This window comes from Crocodylus siamensis, chromosome 15, assembly GCF_052110815.1.
Source record: "Crocodylus siamensis isolate JL-2025a chromosome 15, ASM5211081v1, whole genome shotgun sequence".
Lineage (NCBI taxonomy): Eukaryota > Metazoa > Chordata > Crocodylia > Crocodylidae > Crocodylus > Crocodylus siamensis.
The window spans coordinates 28,005,467-28,022,234 of NC_143409.1; the positions used below are offsets into that span (position 1 = coordinate 28,005,467).

A 16,768-nucleotide genomic window follows, 5' to 3' on the forward strand; every position below is an offset into this window, starting at 1 on the left:
ACAGAAGAAACGGGAGGGTGTTGTCGTTGCTCTGCAGAGGAAGGGATGGTTTACTAGTATCACAGAAATGTGTAGGTGTATGCATGTGAATCTGAAGGGAAAGAGCTGGCTCTGTTGACAGCTTAGGGCCACTGAACCAGAGTATGGCACAGCTGGGGCTCCTTTTCTGCTCTCCACAGGCATTTATTTCTCTGCGGGGATGAAAGGAAGGCATGGGATAGCATGAGGAGGTGGAGTACTGGTATACATCTCAGTAACCCTGGGAATCTTACATCCTTCCTCCTAACAGGAGCCTTTGCAAAGGTGAAAGAGAGTCAGCGGATGAGTGATGAGGGGAAAATGGATCAGGACGAAGCAGATGGGATTCGGAAACGCTGCCGCGTGGTCGGCTTCTCCCTGCAGGCTGAGATGAACCACTTTCATGAGCGACGCATGGCAGACTTCAAGAGAATGATGCAGTCCTACCTAAAACAGCAGATCATCTTCTACCAGAGGGTCAGCCAGCAGCTGGAAAGGACTTTACTCATGTATGACAACCTCTAATGCCTTCCAACTTGATGCATTGACTTATTCCTCTTCATCTGAACTCGTGGTTTTGTCTTTGGAACCTCCCACACCTCTGTTTGAGGGGAACTGAGAATTAATGGAAACTCATAACGCTAGTGACCAAAATCCTTTGGCTTTCCTCCATGTTCCTGGAGCTCAGGTGCTGCAGGGAATGTGTTACATTCATGTCTTCCAACTGACTCATGTCCGACTGACTCATGTCATACCGCTACCTTCCCTGATAGCTGGACCCCTCCACCAATTTTGTCTCTGAGAGACTGTGGAGCAGACATGGGTATCTTTCATAAGGGAACAGACATTGACTTTATGGTGCTGGTATCTCTGGTTTTGCAGTAAGTTGTAGCTTTTGGAAACATGTCCCACTAGAGTAGGGAGGTTGATGCATTACAGTCTAGAGGGAAAATAAGTAGAGTTGGTCAAAAATTTGCACACCAAAAACTTTTCTGATGGAAAAAATGGCCTTTATTTGAAATTTTTTGTGAAAAAATTATGGCAATTTTTCCATTTTTGGCAAATGTTTCAACAACATTTTTACCAATTAGTTTTTAATAGAAATGTTGATGGAAATCATGTTCCAAATCTTTATCGGATGTGTCTGTCTACCGAAAATGTTCCATAGTGTTTGCAATAAAAATTTCAACATAGAAATTTCACCTTTTGTGGAAAATGAGTCCGTGGGAAAGAAATCACATTAGGCACATCCTTGCACAAATCTAGTTCCAGTTTTGGCCAGCTCTAGAAAAAAATGTAGTGTTCACTTGACTGCTGAGGTTCAAAGTTATCCTAAGAAGATCCATGTGAATTGTACCTTGTTTGACATATACTCATTTTCACTCTTGGACCAGAATGATAATCCTGGCCATTCTTGCCCTCAGGAAAAAAAAGAAACTTATATAGTAAATACACCAGAAAGGATCATTCTCCCTCTAACATGAGGGAACCCATAGAGTTCTCTCGGGGTTGTTTCCACCTACTCAGTCTAAAACAAAACAGGAAGAGATAGATACCGGTGAGGGGCTACACATGTGATAACAAGAACATCCAATTCTAAGCCTCTTAACCCTAAGTCCTCCCATTCCAGGTACCCTCAACTTGCTGCTTATTTTATGCTGACTTTCCTCTGACTTGGCTTCAGTGGAGTTGCTCTTATCTTGGGCAACAATCTGGTCCACTGTCACTTTGCACTGCTGCAGCTAAGCTTTTTTTTTTTACTTAGTTGAAAGAACAAAAAGGAAAATTCCCTACCAGTCTCAGTAAGAGGGTCTGGGCTAGATTCTGCCCTTGATTGTATGGATATATATCTGGAGTAATTTCTGAGTAGTTATTAGATTTACACTGGCATGACTGTGAGATGAACAGAGCCCTGTTGTCCCTTCTGCTTCTACACCTTCCTATGCTTTTCAGCTCCAGCCAAAGTTGCTTTCCCCACTATCCCTGCAAGGCTGAAGCTGCTCAAAGTCATGTTGCCCATGACACTGTCTTGGCTGTTTCTCCCCGACTTTCTGCTCATCTCTCATGTAGCACCAGCATTTAAGATGTGCACTTAGGATACCAGAATGGTTAACACTTGGTTGTATGAAACACACCAATCTCTACTGGTTGTGTAGAAGAACTTTTATAGCTCATTATCCTCTTTCCTCCAGCACTGGGCTGATGTACTCTTGACAGAAGACTAGTCTCAGTAGCTTCTCACTTGCTGCAGGTTTCACTCTTGCCCCCAGCAACAATTAATGCTGACGAGTGCTTGAGGGACCAAGATGTTCAAATTCTTTGGCATCAAGGGCTGCACTGGGAAATTGTCAGGACCCTTAAGCTGGGTCTTCATCTATTTTTCCATACGCTCCCTCTGTGCTGATAATAAATACAGAGAGCCAGACTGTTCAGCTTCCCCAAAACCTTCCATAAGAGAGAAACACAAGCTCCTTGTTGGTTGAGCTCATCCGCACTTGGCTTAGGCAGATCTGTCCTGTTCCTGCCTTTGCAATGAGAGGGCTCTCTCTTTTTCAGACTTCAACACTATTTTGGGCCTCAGACTGTAGTTCCTGGACAATCCTGGTTTATCATTGGCTGCTTCTTCATGTCACCGAGTTTGTCACTTAGGCAATAAAAGCTGCGTTTTCAGAATGCTGAGTGTGCAGCTCCTGTTGATTTCTCCTGGTGCTCTAGCTGCTCAGCCCCTTGGAAAATCCGGCCCTGAGGCTATACTCACTGTACTGAATAAGTCCTTCTCCTGCTGGGGTAAAGGAACCAAGGCAGCTGGGTATGGGGAAGCTGGGCTGCTCATCTCCCAGGCTTTATAGATGCCAAAGAGAGCATTTCAGTCTCTGTGACAATGCAGAGTCTTGCTAGTATCCACCCCATGACCCCATGCACTGCTGTCATACAGATCCTATGCAGACTGGTAAAGGGCAGTCAGCTTGTACTTTGACCTTCCTGGAAACCAACATGTCAGGTCAAGAGACATTGACAGAGCAGCTTGACTCTGGACAATGGACTGAGACTTCTGCAGCTGGGGAGATCCTTCAGTGACTGCAGTGGGTTTCCCCCGCCCCCTTCCTCTACTTTATGCTTACTTTATTTCTTTATAAACAATCCTCTGAGGTTCCATGTATGCCTGCTTGGGGTGGGGGCTGACCAGGTGCCAAAGAAGTGTCTCGAAGGATGGAGCGTGGATTAAAGTTAACCCTTTATTGGAGGGGGCAGAATGTGGGGGCAAAGGGAGAGAAGAAAAGTAAAATCTGAAATGAGCCATCCCACACAGCAAGGGGAGAGCATATATACCGTCTGCATCTAAACAGCATTTTGGGAAGGGAGGGGCTGTGGTTGCAGAGGAAACCAGGGAGGATTCAAGGATTAGGTGCCATGCTAGAGCTGTGTGTGTTTGTAGGGGGAGAGCCTTTACCATGACACTGGGCTGGGAAAGCAAAGAGGCCCAGCGCGTGGGCCTTGTTTTTTCAAGGGAAACATCAAAAATAAATGACAGCCAAGAAGAGATGTTAGGCCATTTGGAGTTATTCCAGGGTTAAAAATAGAACGGAAATCATGTGGACCAGCTGGGTATTGTTAAAAGAATAACATCCTTGGGAATGTAGTAGGCTGCCCCTTCTCCCTCCCAGGGAGGAGGAGATTGGTCTGTACCTTTACATTTCTGCATCTGCTAAGAACTGCATTTTATCCCTGATTTTAGATAACAGGCAGAGCCCTTGTACAGGCTGGGCACTGAGCTGTGGGCCTGCCACAACCCTGCTACAGTCACACAGCCAGAGCTGTCCCAGCACCTATGGTCCCCACAGGGGTTTGACACCCTTCTTGGCAACTCCCCCTCCAGGTACATAGGGCTGGGAGAGGCTGGAATAGGATTTTGTGGAGGACCTGTTGCTAGCTCCTCTGTATTGCTTCCTGCCTGGTGTTTGGCTGCTGTAGGTCTGAGCTACCTCCAGCACTGGCAGTACTGCCTCATACTCCCTGCAGCACTGCTGGTGAACAGGAGGGGCCTGGCCCAACTTTGCATGGTTTTCCTGCTGCCACACAATTAGAGTGCCTCCTACTGGGAGAGGTGTGGCTTGGATTAGGTGTACCATAACTTCCCAAGGGCCAGAGTGGAGTGTTACCCTCATATGCTGTAGGCTGCCCTTTGCTCTCTTTACTTGTCTTGTGCTGCTAATGCCCTAGGAGGGTTAACAACTTGTTTTTTCCTAGCTGGACAGAGAGTTGTGTGATGCTGTGGCTCTGGAGGGGCCAGATGAAAGCTCTGTCCTTGCCACATGCTGAAACCAGATGTTGCATGGAGGCTGTGGATCCCAGCCCCTTATTCAGTCCCATTCTTTTCTGAGAGAACACAATAGACAATGAGCATGTGCTCTCCCTCCCTTTGGAGGCAGGCAGGAGGGAGCCTATTGTTCCCTTCAGCCAGCAAAGAAAGCCCAGTGAAAGAGGAGTGTGACCTAGGCAACAATCTTCTCTCCCTCCCCCAGCACAGGAGATATCTTGCCAGCTAATAGGCGGGAGCCAAGGTTGGCACAGTCCCCAGTCAACACAGTAGGGCAGGCTTCTGGTGCCACTGTTAGCATGCTGGTGGTCTCTGCTGGGTGACTGGGACCCCAGATAACTCTGGTACAGTCTCCAGAGGAAAACAGACCATGCATAGAGTGCCAGCTCTATAGGATCTCCTTCCCTTTGGATAACTGCCAGTTGCTGGACAGCTCTTGTTGCTGGATGGTTATAGGCCAGAGGGCATCTCTAGGCCTGCATGACCTGCAGTCAGGCATCTCTGCAACATCTCAAGTTATGTCCTGATTTAACTGCTGAAGTCAACTGGAGTTTTTTCACTGACATTAATGGGACTAGGGTCAGGTCTGGAGAGATCTGGAGATGCAGCTAGGGCCCATCCTGCCACATCTGTGCTTGTCTGTCCTTGCCACGGGATAGTTCTGTTCACTGGGTTAGAGGCTAGGTTCTTGTGTGCTCAGCTCAAATCTCAAGAGCTCAAAAGACCACCCAGCAGGGTTTGGAGGATGTGGATTCCTGGCAATCCCTAATTTGAAAATAGCCCTTCTGAGAACTGTGCCTCTGGTTTATATTTCCAAGGATATGTGGGATGGAAGAAGAAGCGCCACCTTCCTGCAGATGCTGTGGGAAGAAATTCCCTCAGGAAGTTGACCCCAAGTAGAGCCCTGGGAAATGAGCCTTCTCCCACCCCTCGACTGACACACAGCCCCTGACGCTTGTCCCTTCCCTCTCTCTCCATGACACACAGGCTCTTCCACATGTCTGAGAGTTGCTAAAATGGGGGCTCTGAAACAGGTTTCTAAATCCACATCCAGCTCCTGGATTTTCAGTAGTGCAGAATGCCCACACATAGGCATCATTATTATTTTAGTTCCACTGCAGTAGTTCCTGAAGAGACAAACACAGTCCTTCAGTGCCAGGTTTGTGTACACTCATTTGGGAGTGTACAAGTATTACCACTAAGAAGGTCCCCAGTACTGATGGCTCCCAGTCTAGAGTTCAGACAGTACTCAATGAGGTATGAGCAGACACATGGGAATGGGAGGGTGACAGCAAAGGAGACTGCATAGGTCAGCAGCCCCTGTAGCCTCAGGAGGGCCCACACTGCCTGTGTGCACAGCTCACCTGTTCCTGCTCCATATATGCAAATCCTGGATATGAGCTAGTGAAGCTCCCTCCTAGCAGCCCTGAGCATGTGCCTAAAAGCACCCCTGACAGACAGCCTAAGAGTGGTGGGTGTGCACCACTCAGCACCACAATGCCTGCATACCTTCGTTAGCTGGAGCTGGCATAAAGCCTAGGAGTGAGTGGGCAAGGTATACTTTACAGTGGAACTCCTGAGTGTGGACCGGAGGCAGTGTTGATGCATCCTCAGCCATCACAGGCAGTTGCCAGTATAACCAGTGCCAGACGAGCAATTCAGGAGCAGCCCAGTGGAGGCTGATTCGAAGCCGGGATTCCAAAGGGGATGATATAGTGACTTATTGGGTCCTGAAGCCAATGAAAACTACTCACCACCTCTGCCAGTCGGGCCTAGAAGGGTCAAGCTGACAAAGCTGAAATTCTGAAAATGTGGGTTTGCCCCATTCTGTGCCTCAGTTTCCCCAGCTGTAGTGCAGGGAGTCCTGACCTTCTACCTTGCAAAGTGTTTTGAGGCCCACCACTGAGACCATGCAATGCACAAGCACAGCATGACCCTGTCTCTTCAACTGGCCCGCAGTCTCTAGCTTGCTCATACTGAGAAACCTCCATTCTTTCAGTGCCAGGGGCTCCTCTGCGCCTGAACAGAGTTCCCTTGCTCTTGCTGGAGTGGGCTCCTATCATGGATCTGCTGAAAGCGCAAGGAAAGATCCAACTCCCTGAAGAGCATATGGCCCAGAAAACCCCCAGGACCTGTTAGGTTTTGCTAGGAATGGCCACAAAAAGCAAAGCAGATGCAGGGGAAGAGTGAACCTGTTTCCCATTAACATTCCTGCCTTCTCCCTGTCAGTGGCCCAGCTCTGGGTGAGGACCATGGCTCCTCCCTGCCCCGTGAGTGCACATTTTAACAGATTGACTCAACAGTGAAAAGCAGAAAAATCCCCTCTGTTTTACCAAGCCCATAAAGCAACCCTGCAGAGGAACTGACAGGCTGAAAGACCACAGAGAGGAGGTGGCGCTGATGTGCAGAGTGACCCTAGTGGTCTCCTCTTAGTCTTTACCCATAAAATGCAATGTATCTTGTGCCTCCTTATGCTGCTCCCTCCCTACTACAGCTGGGATTCTGCCTATCTGTACCTCCCTGGTAATGGGACTGGGAGTGCTCCATGATTTGTGTTGGGCAGGGGTACAGACAACTTCATGTCACTGGGGCTAGAGCTGGCACTGCAAAACAGCCAAGGAACCTCCATTCTGATTGCCTTTCGTGCAAGTTTAGCCACAACTTTTAAACTCCCATGGTTCACTATTGCTTTAGATAAGGCTGGTTAAATAGGAAAGGAATAAGTGTATATAGTGCACATTTTGGAACACTAAAGGGAGCTTGGATGGAGCCCCTTCTTACTTGGGAGATGGTGAACATAAAAACAGCATCCTCATTAATGGGATGCTGTGAGTGCAGTGAAGTTTATCCCTGTGCTGAAAACCAAATGTGCTTCAAGCATCTGCCAAGTCCCACCTGACGTTTCAAAACAAGGCTTCAGTGGAGCCTAGCAGGTGTATAGGTTTGGGGCACAGTCCCTGCACAGAGGTTCCAGCAGAAACATCCAGACACTCAAAGGTCAGACTACTGCCAGCATTACATGGTCACCAGCCCTCTGGACTCTGGATTCTTCTGCACAGGCTTCAATGTGATGCCATCTTTCCTGAGTTATTCTACAGCCTTAAACCTACACGGAACATCCTTCCATGCATTCTGCGTGCTGGTTAGGGTCCCTCCAGCCACATGGAGGGCAATGTGCACAGTGCACTGCAGCACTGCAGAGGGGGTAGAGCATCAGGGGGTAAAAGTGAAAATGTGGTGGCATGTGCAGGCCTTACACTCACCACTCTGCCATCATCACTCTCTGCCCCAGAACTAAGAGATCCACTGCAACTGGAACCAGATTTGCCCAATTAACCTGGTCTGTGGGGAAACTCTATGAGCAGGCACGTAGCAGTTTCAGTGTGAACTCATGTTCAATTTCAGTGGCTTCTCTAGTTTCTAGCCCCCAAGTATCCACTCTCCAAGTCATGCTGGTTCTCTACCAGCTCTTCCTGAGGAGACGGGATGCCATCTGGGCCTGAGCCCAAAGCCTACTGAAGTCACTGGAAAGATTCCCATTGACTTAATTGGGCCTTTAGATACAGTCTAATAGAGGCTCCGGTTACGGTGATGATGTAGGACTTCCCAAGATGGGGGCCCAAGCTTCCCTTAGGTTCTGTGCATCCTAATCACATATGTAGTATGGCCTGGCCTTTCTTAGCAACAAATTCACAAACTTGACATGTGGAAGAACTGGGGAAGAAGATGTGCTGCTTGGGGCAGATGTGCCAGGAACCAGTATGTTCTTACAATGAGCAAAAATTACTGGGGCAGAGACCATGTGTGGAAAATTTCAGTCTGAAAAGGAACAGCTTCCGTGTTTAGTGACAGGGAGGAGGAGATTAGGCATCAGGCCACCAGGCAAAGAGCTGGCAGTTCCTCCTCTTAGAGGACTTCTCATGTGACTGTTACAGAGCTCTTTCTAATATTTGTCAAGAGTCTCTGAACCTCCATGGGCTGGCTGATAAGTACTCCTTGTTGAGCAAGCCAGGCAGAGGCTCAGCAAGGTTAGCCAGTCACCTGCTCAAGCTCACAAAGCTTGAAATAGACAGAGCTAGACACAGGGCCCTGTGCTCTCACCTCCCTGGGCCAGACTTCAGCTGCTGTGAGCAAGTGCATAGGTCCTTGGAGGTCAATAGAGCTGCAGGGACTTTCATGGGCTGAGAATCCGCCTGGCTGCATCCCACTCTCACCACTCTTGGGAAAGCTGCAAACCCTTTGGCCTGAAGCAGCCTTGTAACCTCCACCCCAGGGTAGACAGATGGACACAGCATTTGTTTATACATAAGAACCCCTACACCAATGTGGGAAAGCTTCATGGTCCCATCCTACTTTCCAGACTCAGTGGTCACAGGTCCATGCATCCTGTAGTCTTCATGGGACAAGTACAATGCACAGCAAGCTAGCAGGGAGTCTTGGGAGGAGTACTGCGGGGACATAACATAATCTAGGGTCTACCTTGGGATCAGCGTGGTCTGTAATAACCTGGGCAGGGCGGCAGGTGACTGGGTTCCCTAGGTTACCTGGCAGGGTAGATACCATGATCACCAAGGGTGAGACCTGTCCATTGCATTCTTGGTGGGCTGACCCCTGAGAGTTTTCCCGAATGTGGGACACTCGACTGCACAATTCTGTAGCAATGGGGGATTACATTCATGCTTCCCTCATGGCTTGTTCCTTGTCCGTTTGGATAGGAACAAGCGAGAGCAGGGGGCATCCAAACCCCAAGGCCTCCAGCTTTGGGGCTTGTATATAGGATGCCTGCTATGGATTTGGAGAGTTGAAGCCCAAGACTAATGAGCCAGGGAAGGAGGATACTTGCCTGGTGGTAGAGCCACACACACAGACTTGAATGATAGGTCTAAGCTCAGTCAAAATTTAGAACCTGATTATTGGGCTTTGCCCAGTAGAATTTGGAATATATCTGGCCTTTGAAAGGAAATTTAAAAAATCCTTGCTTTGGCCAGAATTGCTTAAATAACTCCTTTCACAGATTTCATAGACATTTGGGCTGGAAGGGACCCCAGAAGATCATCAAGTACAGCTCCCTATAGGATCCCAGCAAGATAAGCATCCAAACGTGTCTTGAAGGTGTTGAAAGTGGGTGCTTGAACCACCTCCGGCAGCAGGCTATTCCAAACCTTGAGGGCTCAGACAGTGAAGAAGTTCTTTCTTATGTCCAGCCTGAGTCGGTTGCGGCAGAGTTTGTGACCGTTCGATCTTGCCATCCTTTGGGGGGCTCTGGCGAACAGATGTTCCACCAGATCCTGGTGAACACCCCTGATAAACTTATAGGTGGCCACCAGATCACCCCTGAGCCTGCGCTTTTACAGGCTGAAGAGCCCCATGGCTCTCAGCCTCTCATCGTAAGGTCTGTTTTCCTGACCTCTGACCATGCACGTGGCTCTTCTCTGGACTCTCTCAAGCTTCTCCACATCCTTTTTAAATTGTGGAGCCCAAAACTGGACGCAGTACTCCAGCTGCGGCCTCACCAAGGCCGAGTACAAGGGGAGAATGACATCACGGGATTTGCTTGAGAAGTATCAATGGATGCAAGCCAGCGTTTTGGTCGCTTTATTAGCCGCAGCATCACGCTGCAGGCTCATGTTCATCTTGTGGACAACCATGACCCTCAAGTCCCTTTCATCTGTAGTGCTAGCCAGCGTAGCACTGTCAAGCCTATAAGGATGCTGCAGGTTTTTCCTCCCAAGGTGGAGAACCTTGCATGTTTTGGTGTTGAACACCATCAGGTTCTCATCCGCCCATTTGCTGAGCCTGTCAAGATCCTCCTGAATCACCCTCCTGTCCTCAGGTATGGATGCTTTACTCCAGAGTTCGGTGTCATCAGCAAACTTGGCCAATCCGCTTCTGACACCAATGTCCACATCATTGGTGAAGATGTTAAACAGTATAGGCCCTAGGACAGAGCCTTGAGGGACCCCACTGGCCACAGTGCACCACGATGATTGGCTTCTGTGAACCGCCACCCTCTGGGTCCTACTGCGGAGTCAATTCCCCAGCCAGCGGATCGTGATGAGGTCGAGGCCGCAGTTAGCCAGTTTTGCCAAGAGGTGATTATGGGATACCAGATTGAAGGCTTTTTTAAAGTCAAGATATACAACGTCGACCTCTTCCCCCTTGTCCAGGTGATAGGTCACCTGGTCATAAAAGGAAATGAGATTCGTCAGGCAAGACCTACCCGCAACAAACCCATGCTGGGTATCCCTCAGGATATTGGCTTCAGCTAGTCTGTTAAGGATGGCCAATTTGATAATCTTTTCTAAGACCTTCCCCAGGATAGAGGTCAGGCTGATGGGCCTGTAGTTTGCCAGATCTACTTTCCTCCCTTTTTTGAAGATAGGCACCACATTGGCCTTCTTCTGGTCTTCGGGCACTACACCAGAGCACCAGGAGTTCTCGAAGATTCATGCCAGGGTCTGAGCTATGATGCTTGCCAGCTCCCTGAGTACCCTGGGGTATAAACCATCAGGGCCGGCTGACTTGAGTATCCAGCCTGTCAAGATGTTCCTTCTTGAGGTCAGCTTCAGTGGAGGGCAAGGAATCTCCCTCACCCAAGCCTCCCTGACCCATAGTGGGCAGGGTCATCCCATGAGACTGGTGAAAAACTGACACAAAGTACCCATTTAGCAAGTTGGCTTTTTCCTGGGCGTCGGTTGTCAGTTGTCGCATCTGGTTTAGCAGGGGTCCAGTGTTGCCCTTGCTTTTCCTCCGGCTCCCCACATATCTAAAAAAGGACTTTTTATTGTCCTTGATATTTGTAGCTAGCTGGAGTTCCATCACAGCCTTGGCGTTCCTGGTTCGCTCCCTGCAGGACCAGACCAGAGCAGAGTATTCTTCCTTGGTGGCGGTTCCAGTCCTCCATCCTTTGTAGGTCTTCCTTTTAAGATGCAGGAGGTCCGCCAGTTCCCTGGAGAGCCAAGGGGGCTGCTGTGCCCTTTTGCTGCCTTTCCTCCAAGACGGGATGGACTTTGCTTGCACATCCAGGATTGCTCCCCTGAGGAGCAACCACTCTTCCTGAACTCCCCTCTCCTTTGGGTTGTGGCCTTTTAGGGCCTCTCTGACAAGCCTCTTTAGCTTGCCAAAGTCAGCTTTCCTGATGTCAAGGACTTCTGTATTACTGACTGACTTGCCAGCTTTACGGCAGATGATGAAGGTGATCAGCTTATGGTCACTGTCACTCAGCTTCCCATCGATCATTAGGTTGCTGATTAGGTCATCCCCAGTTGCCAGCACGAGGTCTAGCAGCACTTTACCTCTTGTCAGCCCGTAGACTTCCTGCATCAGATAGAGGTCATCCGCACACGAGAGAAAGCTTTGTGGAAGCTCAGATTTGGCCGAGCGCTCCTCCCACAAGATGTCTGGGTAGTTAAGGTCTCCCATGACAACCATTACACTGGGATCATGCGGCCTCAGCCAATTCCCTGGTGAACTCCTGGTCAAGGTCTTGACCCTGGGTAGGAGACCCCCACCATAGTATCCCCTGTGCTGTGTCCCCCACGGATTTTAACCCAGAGGGTCTCAAGTCGTCTACCATGGGTGCCAATGTTGGCTTGCAGAGACACGTAGCTTTCCTTGACATAGAGAGCTATGCCCCCACCCCTTTTGTCCACTCAGTCCCTCCTGTACAGGGTATAGCTATCTATGCCCATGGTCCAGTCATGGGTGGAGTCCCACCAGGTCTCCGTTATCCCAATGACATCACAGTTATTTGCATTTACCAGGAGAACACCCCTTCTGCCTCAGTTTCCTCCATCTGAGGAATAAGGCAGACAGCTGCTCCAGTGGAAGGGGTAGAGTGAGGCTCCATAATATTGCAAAGCCCTTTGATTTTCCAATGGGGGGAGCTGGGCATGAAGTAAAATTCAGTTGACTGTGCTTTCAGGGAGAGCAAAGGAAGCTCTGAGTTCACCAAGCAAGTATATTTCCTTCTGTCTGAGTAAGGCTCTCAAGGTTGCTCCCATGCAAAAAGCCTCTTTTCAAAATTCTTTGCTGGAACAAAATGCTCCAAAATAACTTACAGAAGGGGGGAAGGTCACAGAGAAGGGGAGGATACAGCCATTAGATGCATCCTTCCTCGGAAGGACCAGCACTGGACACTGCCAAAGACAGAAGGACCATTGGTCTATTCTGGTCTGGCAGTTCTTAGTGCTTGTTATCTTGTTTCCTGCCCTTAGTTCCCACCCGCCAAGAAAACCTGATAAGCTCATTCTGTTACTCATTTCAATCTTGGTTACATGTGAATAGACACATGCAAAGATCTGCTGTGAGCAAAGCCGCAATCTCTCAGGGAACAAAGTACCCACCACGCTCCAGAGAGGGACTTTTGCACTGAGGCAATGGCAGAAAACCAAGCCTCTTGATTCACAAAGCAATTGACTCTGCTGGGAACTTGTGTTTCCTTTTCCTGTTATTGCAGTCGCTGTGTTTGAATTAAAGATTCCCCCCATACCAAGCCTGTAAATTCTTCTGCTTCAAGGATGGCCTTGTGGTTAAGGCAATGAATCAGGAGCCAGGAGGTCTGGGTTCTGTTCCCCATTCTGTGCCTGTCTAGCTGTTCAAGTGCTAAAAATATTTATTTTGAGCCACAAGGAAGCCATACTCCCATGAGTGTGTCACAAGAGGGCTTCAGTGTGCTCCCTTTGGGGGTCACAATAGTGTGTCTGGACTCATCAGGGTGATACCATGTTCCTACTCTACCTGTTGGTGAGGGTTTGTAGCCATGGGAAGAAACCACAGCTTGACAGCAGACCCCAAAGTATAAGGGTATTAGTCAGGGAAGAGGGACGGCCTGGAGATGAACTGATTACAATAGGCAGCTTCAACCCAGGTCCATGACACACCCTGGGGTGAACACCTCCTGTCAGGGGCACAGGGAGCACAGTTCTTAGCTCACTAGGCTGGCAGGGGTGAACCAAACCCTTGTACGTCAGTGTGGAGAAGACGCTGCAGTGGCACAGTGTAGGGTGAAGTGTAGGGCGTGGGGCAGCTGGACCATGAGGGAGACAGGCCAGGGCTCGACAGCCAGCAGGTTCCACAGGGAGCAGACCAAGAGATGGAAGTTACCTGGGAGGTGGCTGGGGACATGAGAGCTTCCTTTGGAGGGCAGGAGCAGGTAAGATGCGGAGCCTGACAGCCCTGCCAGATGGAGGGGTGTGGTAGAACTCGTCAACTCCAGGCCTCTCTTGATCTATCCTGATCTGTGCTTTGCCTTCCCTATGAGGTGCCGGGATTGCAGGGCACAGAGAAGGCTGGGAGTGGAGATCCACAGTCTCCAGCCTCGCTTCTCCCACCTTATCAGCAGTCATCTGCACTGCCAGGGCAGGACAAGCTGGTGGTGGCTCCCTCCAGAACCTGCCTTTGCCCCTCCAGACATAGCTGGAGATGGGGATCACTGTGGATCAAGCCTCAAAGCAGCACTCAGGCAAGGGAAAGGTGGCCAAAGGACCTATCTGACTGCTTGCTTGTCTCACTGGACTTGCCACACCAGACCCAGACCTTGGCACAGATAGTCCCTGGTAGCAGCCAGTGCTCCATGTTCAAGGGAAAGACAAATGTTCATTCCCCATGAGGCACCTGACCAATTGTGCTGCATTCCTTCTTGACCTTAGCAGTGATGCATCAATGCCCTGAAGCATGAGGCTTGACTGCTCCCCCTCAGCATTTTCCCTGGAAGATTTGCCATCTGGAGTTTTCAGCTGTGCCTGGTTTCCATGAAAACCCTGCAGTCCACCTGCCCAAGTGAGCACCTGCCTTCGCATCCCCCACTCCCTCAAAGAAGGCCAGATTGCTGCAGGAAGGGGATGGGAGAGCCCACAGATTCAGATAGGCAGTGACTTCTGGTTTCCCATACCTCTCAGGTTGCTGTGTGCTGGGGGAGTGAAGGGAAGTACAGCAGATGACCTTTGCTTTGCTGACTCCTCTCTTGCTAGGCTTGGAGCCCTATTGGCACAATTACGTTTGCTTCAGCTGCTCTGTGGATAGAAGTGCACTGTGTACATGTATCCCTGGGAGCAAAACACGTGGGGGATCCAAAGTTCACAGCCTGAACCTGCAGTAGCATAGCTTGCCTGACTCCTGCCTTTTGTCTTCCTGGTGTCATGGCATCACCTGTTTCAAAAGGGCATGTGCTGAGAGGCCAAAGCAGCAGGGGGATGATTTGCACAGCAAGTAGAAGAGGGTGGGGAGGGAGAACTGGATTTACTTCCGTTCTGGGTAGTTTGCAAGCCAGAGGCAAGACAGACACAGCTGGTTCTGCTGCACATCCAGCAGGGAGCAGACGGCAAGATCAAGCCTTCCAGGGCCTGGGTGAGAGGTCCCCCTCCTTTCCATAGTCCCAGCTGCCTGCTATAAGAGCCCTGCTGAGATGAAGCTCATTCTGCCAGAGTCACTATCCTGTCTCCAGTTGGGTAAACATTTGACCTGGTGATGTTAACGTGTGTGACATCACAGCTAGTTACCATGGAGATGTGATGTCATAAGTAAAAGCCCAGAGGCCACATTTTGTTCCAACTTCCTGAATGAGGGCTCAGATAGAGCAGATCTCCCAGCCAGGCGAAAAGAGAGGACCCTGCTTGAGGCAACTGAACTCTTCTGCTTTATGCAACAGCCATACCCCAGAGACTGGCTGTGCGCTCACAACTTCATTGCCGGCTGTCCCTGCACCCACCTGGACCTCTTCCAAGTAACGCAGACAGCTGAGCCTTCCCTGTCTTGAATGGAGTTCTTGGGGACTTTTGTGCTTATGAAAACTAGTGGCTTGACTGCCCTAGAGAATGAATTCTTTGATGCATCCAGGGTCCTGGAGAGTTGGCCAGAGAAATGGCAGCCCTTTCCCTACTTCCCCATTAATGTACCTTCACCCAAGCTGGGGGGCCCGAGGGAGGTAGTCAGGGGCCTACATGGACCATTGCATCCTTGGCCTGCCAAAAACAAGTCCCTGAGTGACAGGCACTGAATGTCCTTCCTCCTTTTCCAGTTAACTGATTCCACACTGAGGAGCTCTGGCAAGGCCTTCCCAAGAACAATGGACTACTGTGCATCACTGGAGCATGTGTGTATATGAGTGTGAGAAAGAGACGGAGAGGGACTGTGTGTGCGTATGAGATTCTTTACTACTGATGGACTAAGAAGTAAAAGGAGGTGATTATCTCTGCAGGCCCAGCCACCTGTTTGGCTGTGTGCAAGTCACCAGTACCTGATGCAAGGAGTTTGCAAGCAAATTACAACAACCCCTCCCCTTCCAAGATCTGGTGCCCTCTGACTGCCTTTTCTGTCGGAGTTCAGGACATGGAGGCTGTGTGTTGAGGGTGTCTGAAGGTTGGGTGATTGCTAGGGGTGGCATCTGTGTGAGCTTGCCTGGGTGGATGGTCTACTGTGTGTGTACATAAGGGGAGAGGCTGTCTGTGGGAGCTGGAGAATGAGCTGCAGCCCTGCAGCCCATGTTAATTTCTGCCATAGTGCTGTGTTCCTGCCCGGTTACATACCTAGCCTCTGATGTAATGCTCCTTGCAGCATTCAGCTCTGGAGTGACTTGCGCTCTGTGTGATTTCTGCTAAACAAAGAAGAATCCAAGCTGGCCTGAAGCCCTGCGCCCTCAGTAAAGGAAAGTCTTAACCCCCTGCTGACAGTAGCTGAAGGCTTTGAGCTGTTCCTGCCTCCTGTTACCAGCTAGGCATTCCAGAACCAGATCTGGGCTGGGTGCGGTGTCAGTACTCAGTTGTCTTCTGATCTTATTCTGTCCAGAACCAGAATCCCTACTCTGAAACAAGCACTGTCCACTTGAATTAAAATGGTTCTGCTTTTGCCCCATGATCTGGCCTCACTCCAGGTTGGTGCCTCCTGTGCTTCTTTCTTGTGCCCAGCTGGGCCACACTGCAATGGCTGGCATTGACATTTGTCTTCTCCAATAACTAAGACTGGTTCAGACACCCTTGCTGGGCAGCACTTGTAAAAATAAATCAACAGAGCAATTTGTGCCCCCATTTTGCAATGGTCAGGGTAAGGTTAATGGAGAGGGAAGGGTCAATCATAGGGCTAGAAGGGACCTTAAGGGTCATCTAGTCCAACCTCCTGCTCAGATGAAGATTGCATTCTTCCTAGAGCATCCCAGACAGATTCTGATCTAGCTTCTGCCAGCCATTGATAAGGAGCTCTTTACCATCAGGTGCACCAGGTGGTGAGGTGCTAGGGAAGATCAACCTCTCTGGTGGGACCAGCCACTCACTCAGAGGAGGAATTTGTCCTAGGACAATTGACACTTTGGAATGGGGAGAGGAGAGAGAAACATCCCAAGAGTATAAGATGTATCAGAGAATCAAATGCCTGAGCACCCTGTGCTCTGGGAGAGTGGGAGGGTTGGACACTGGGGAGATCTCCAGGGAAGAAGCAGTT

At 49.8% G+C, this 16,768-nt stretch overlaps 1 protein-coding gene across 9 annotated transcripts in view; it reads left to right on the forward strand.

Annotated features, from left to right (window-relative positions):
• The window catches only part of SNX33 (sorting nexin 33), a 64,976-nt gene that overhangs the window by 14,544 nt on the left and 33,664 nt on the right, over positions 1-16,768 (forward strand). Inside the window, exon 3 of one of the 9 annotated variants that reach the window (XM_090029918.1) lies at positions 290-1,215. The exons of the other annotated variants lie outside the window; for them this stretch is intronic. Within the exon in view, the coding sequence (XP_089886044.1) occupies positions 290-543 (254 nt within the window). The 3' untranslated portion in view covers positions 544-1,215. Of the gene's footprint in view, positions 1-289; positions 1,216-16,768 lie in introns of those variants that run through there. 9 annotated transcript variants of the gene reach the window in all.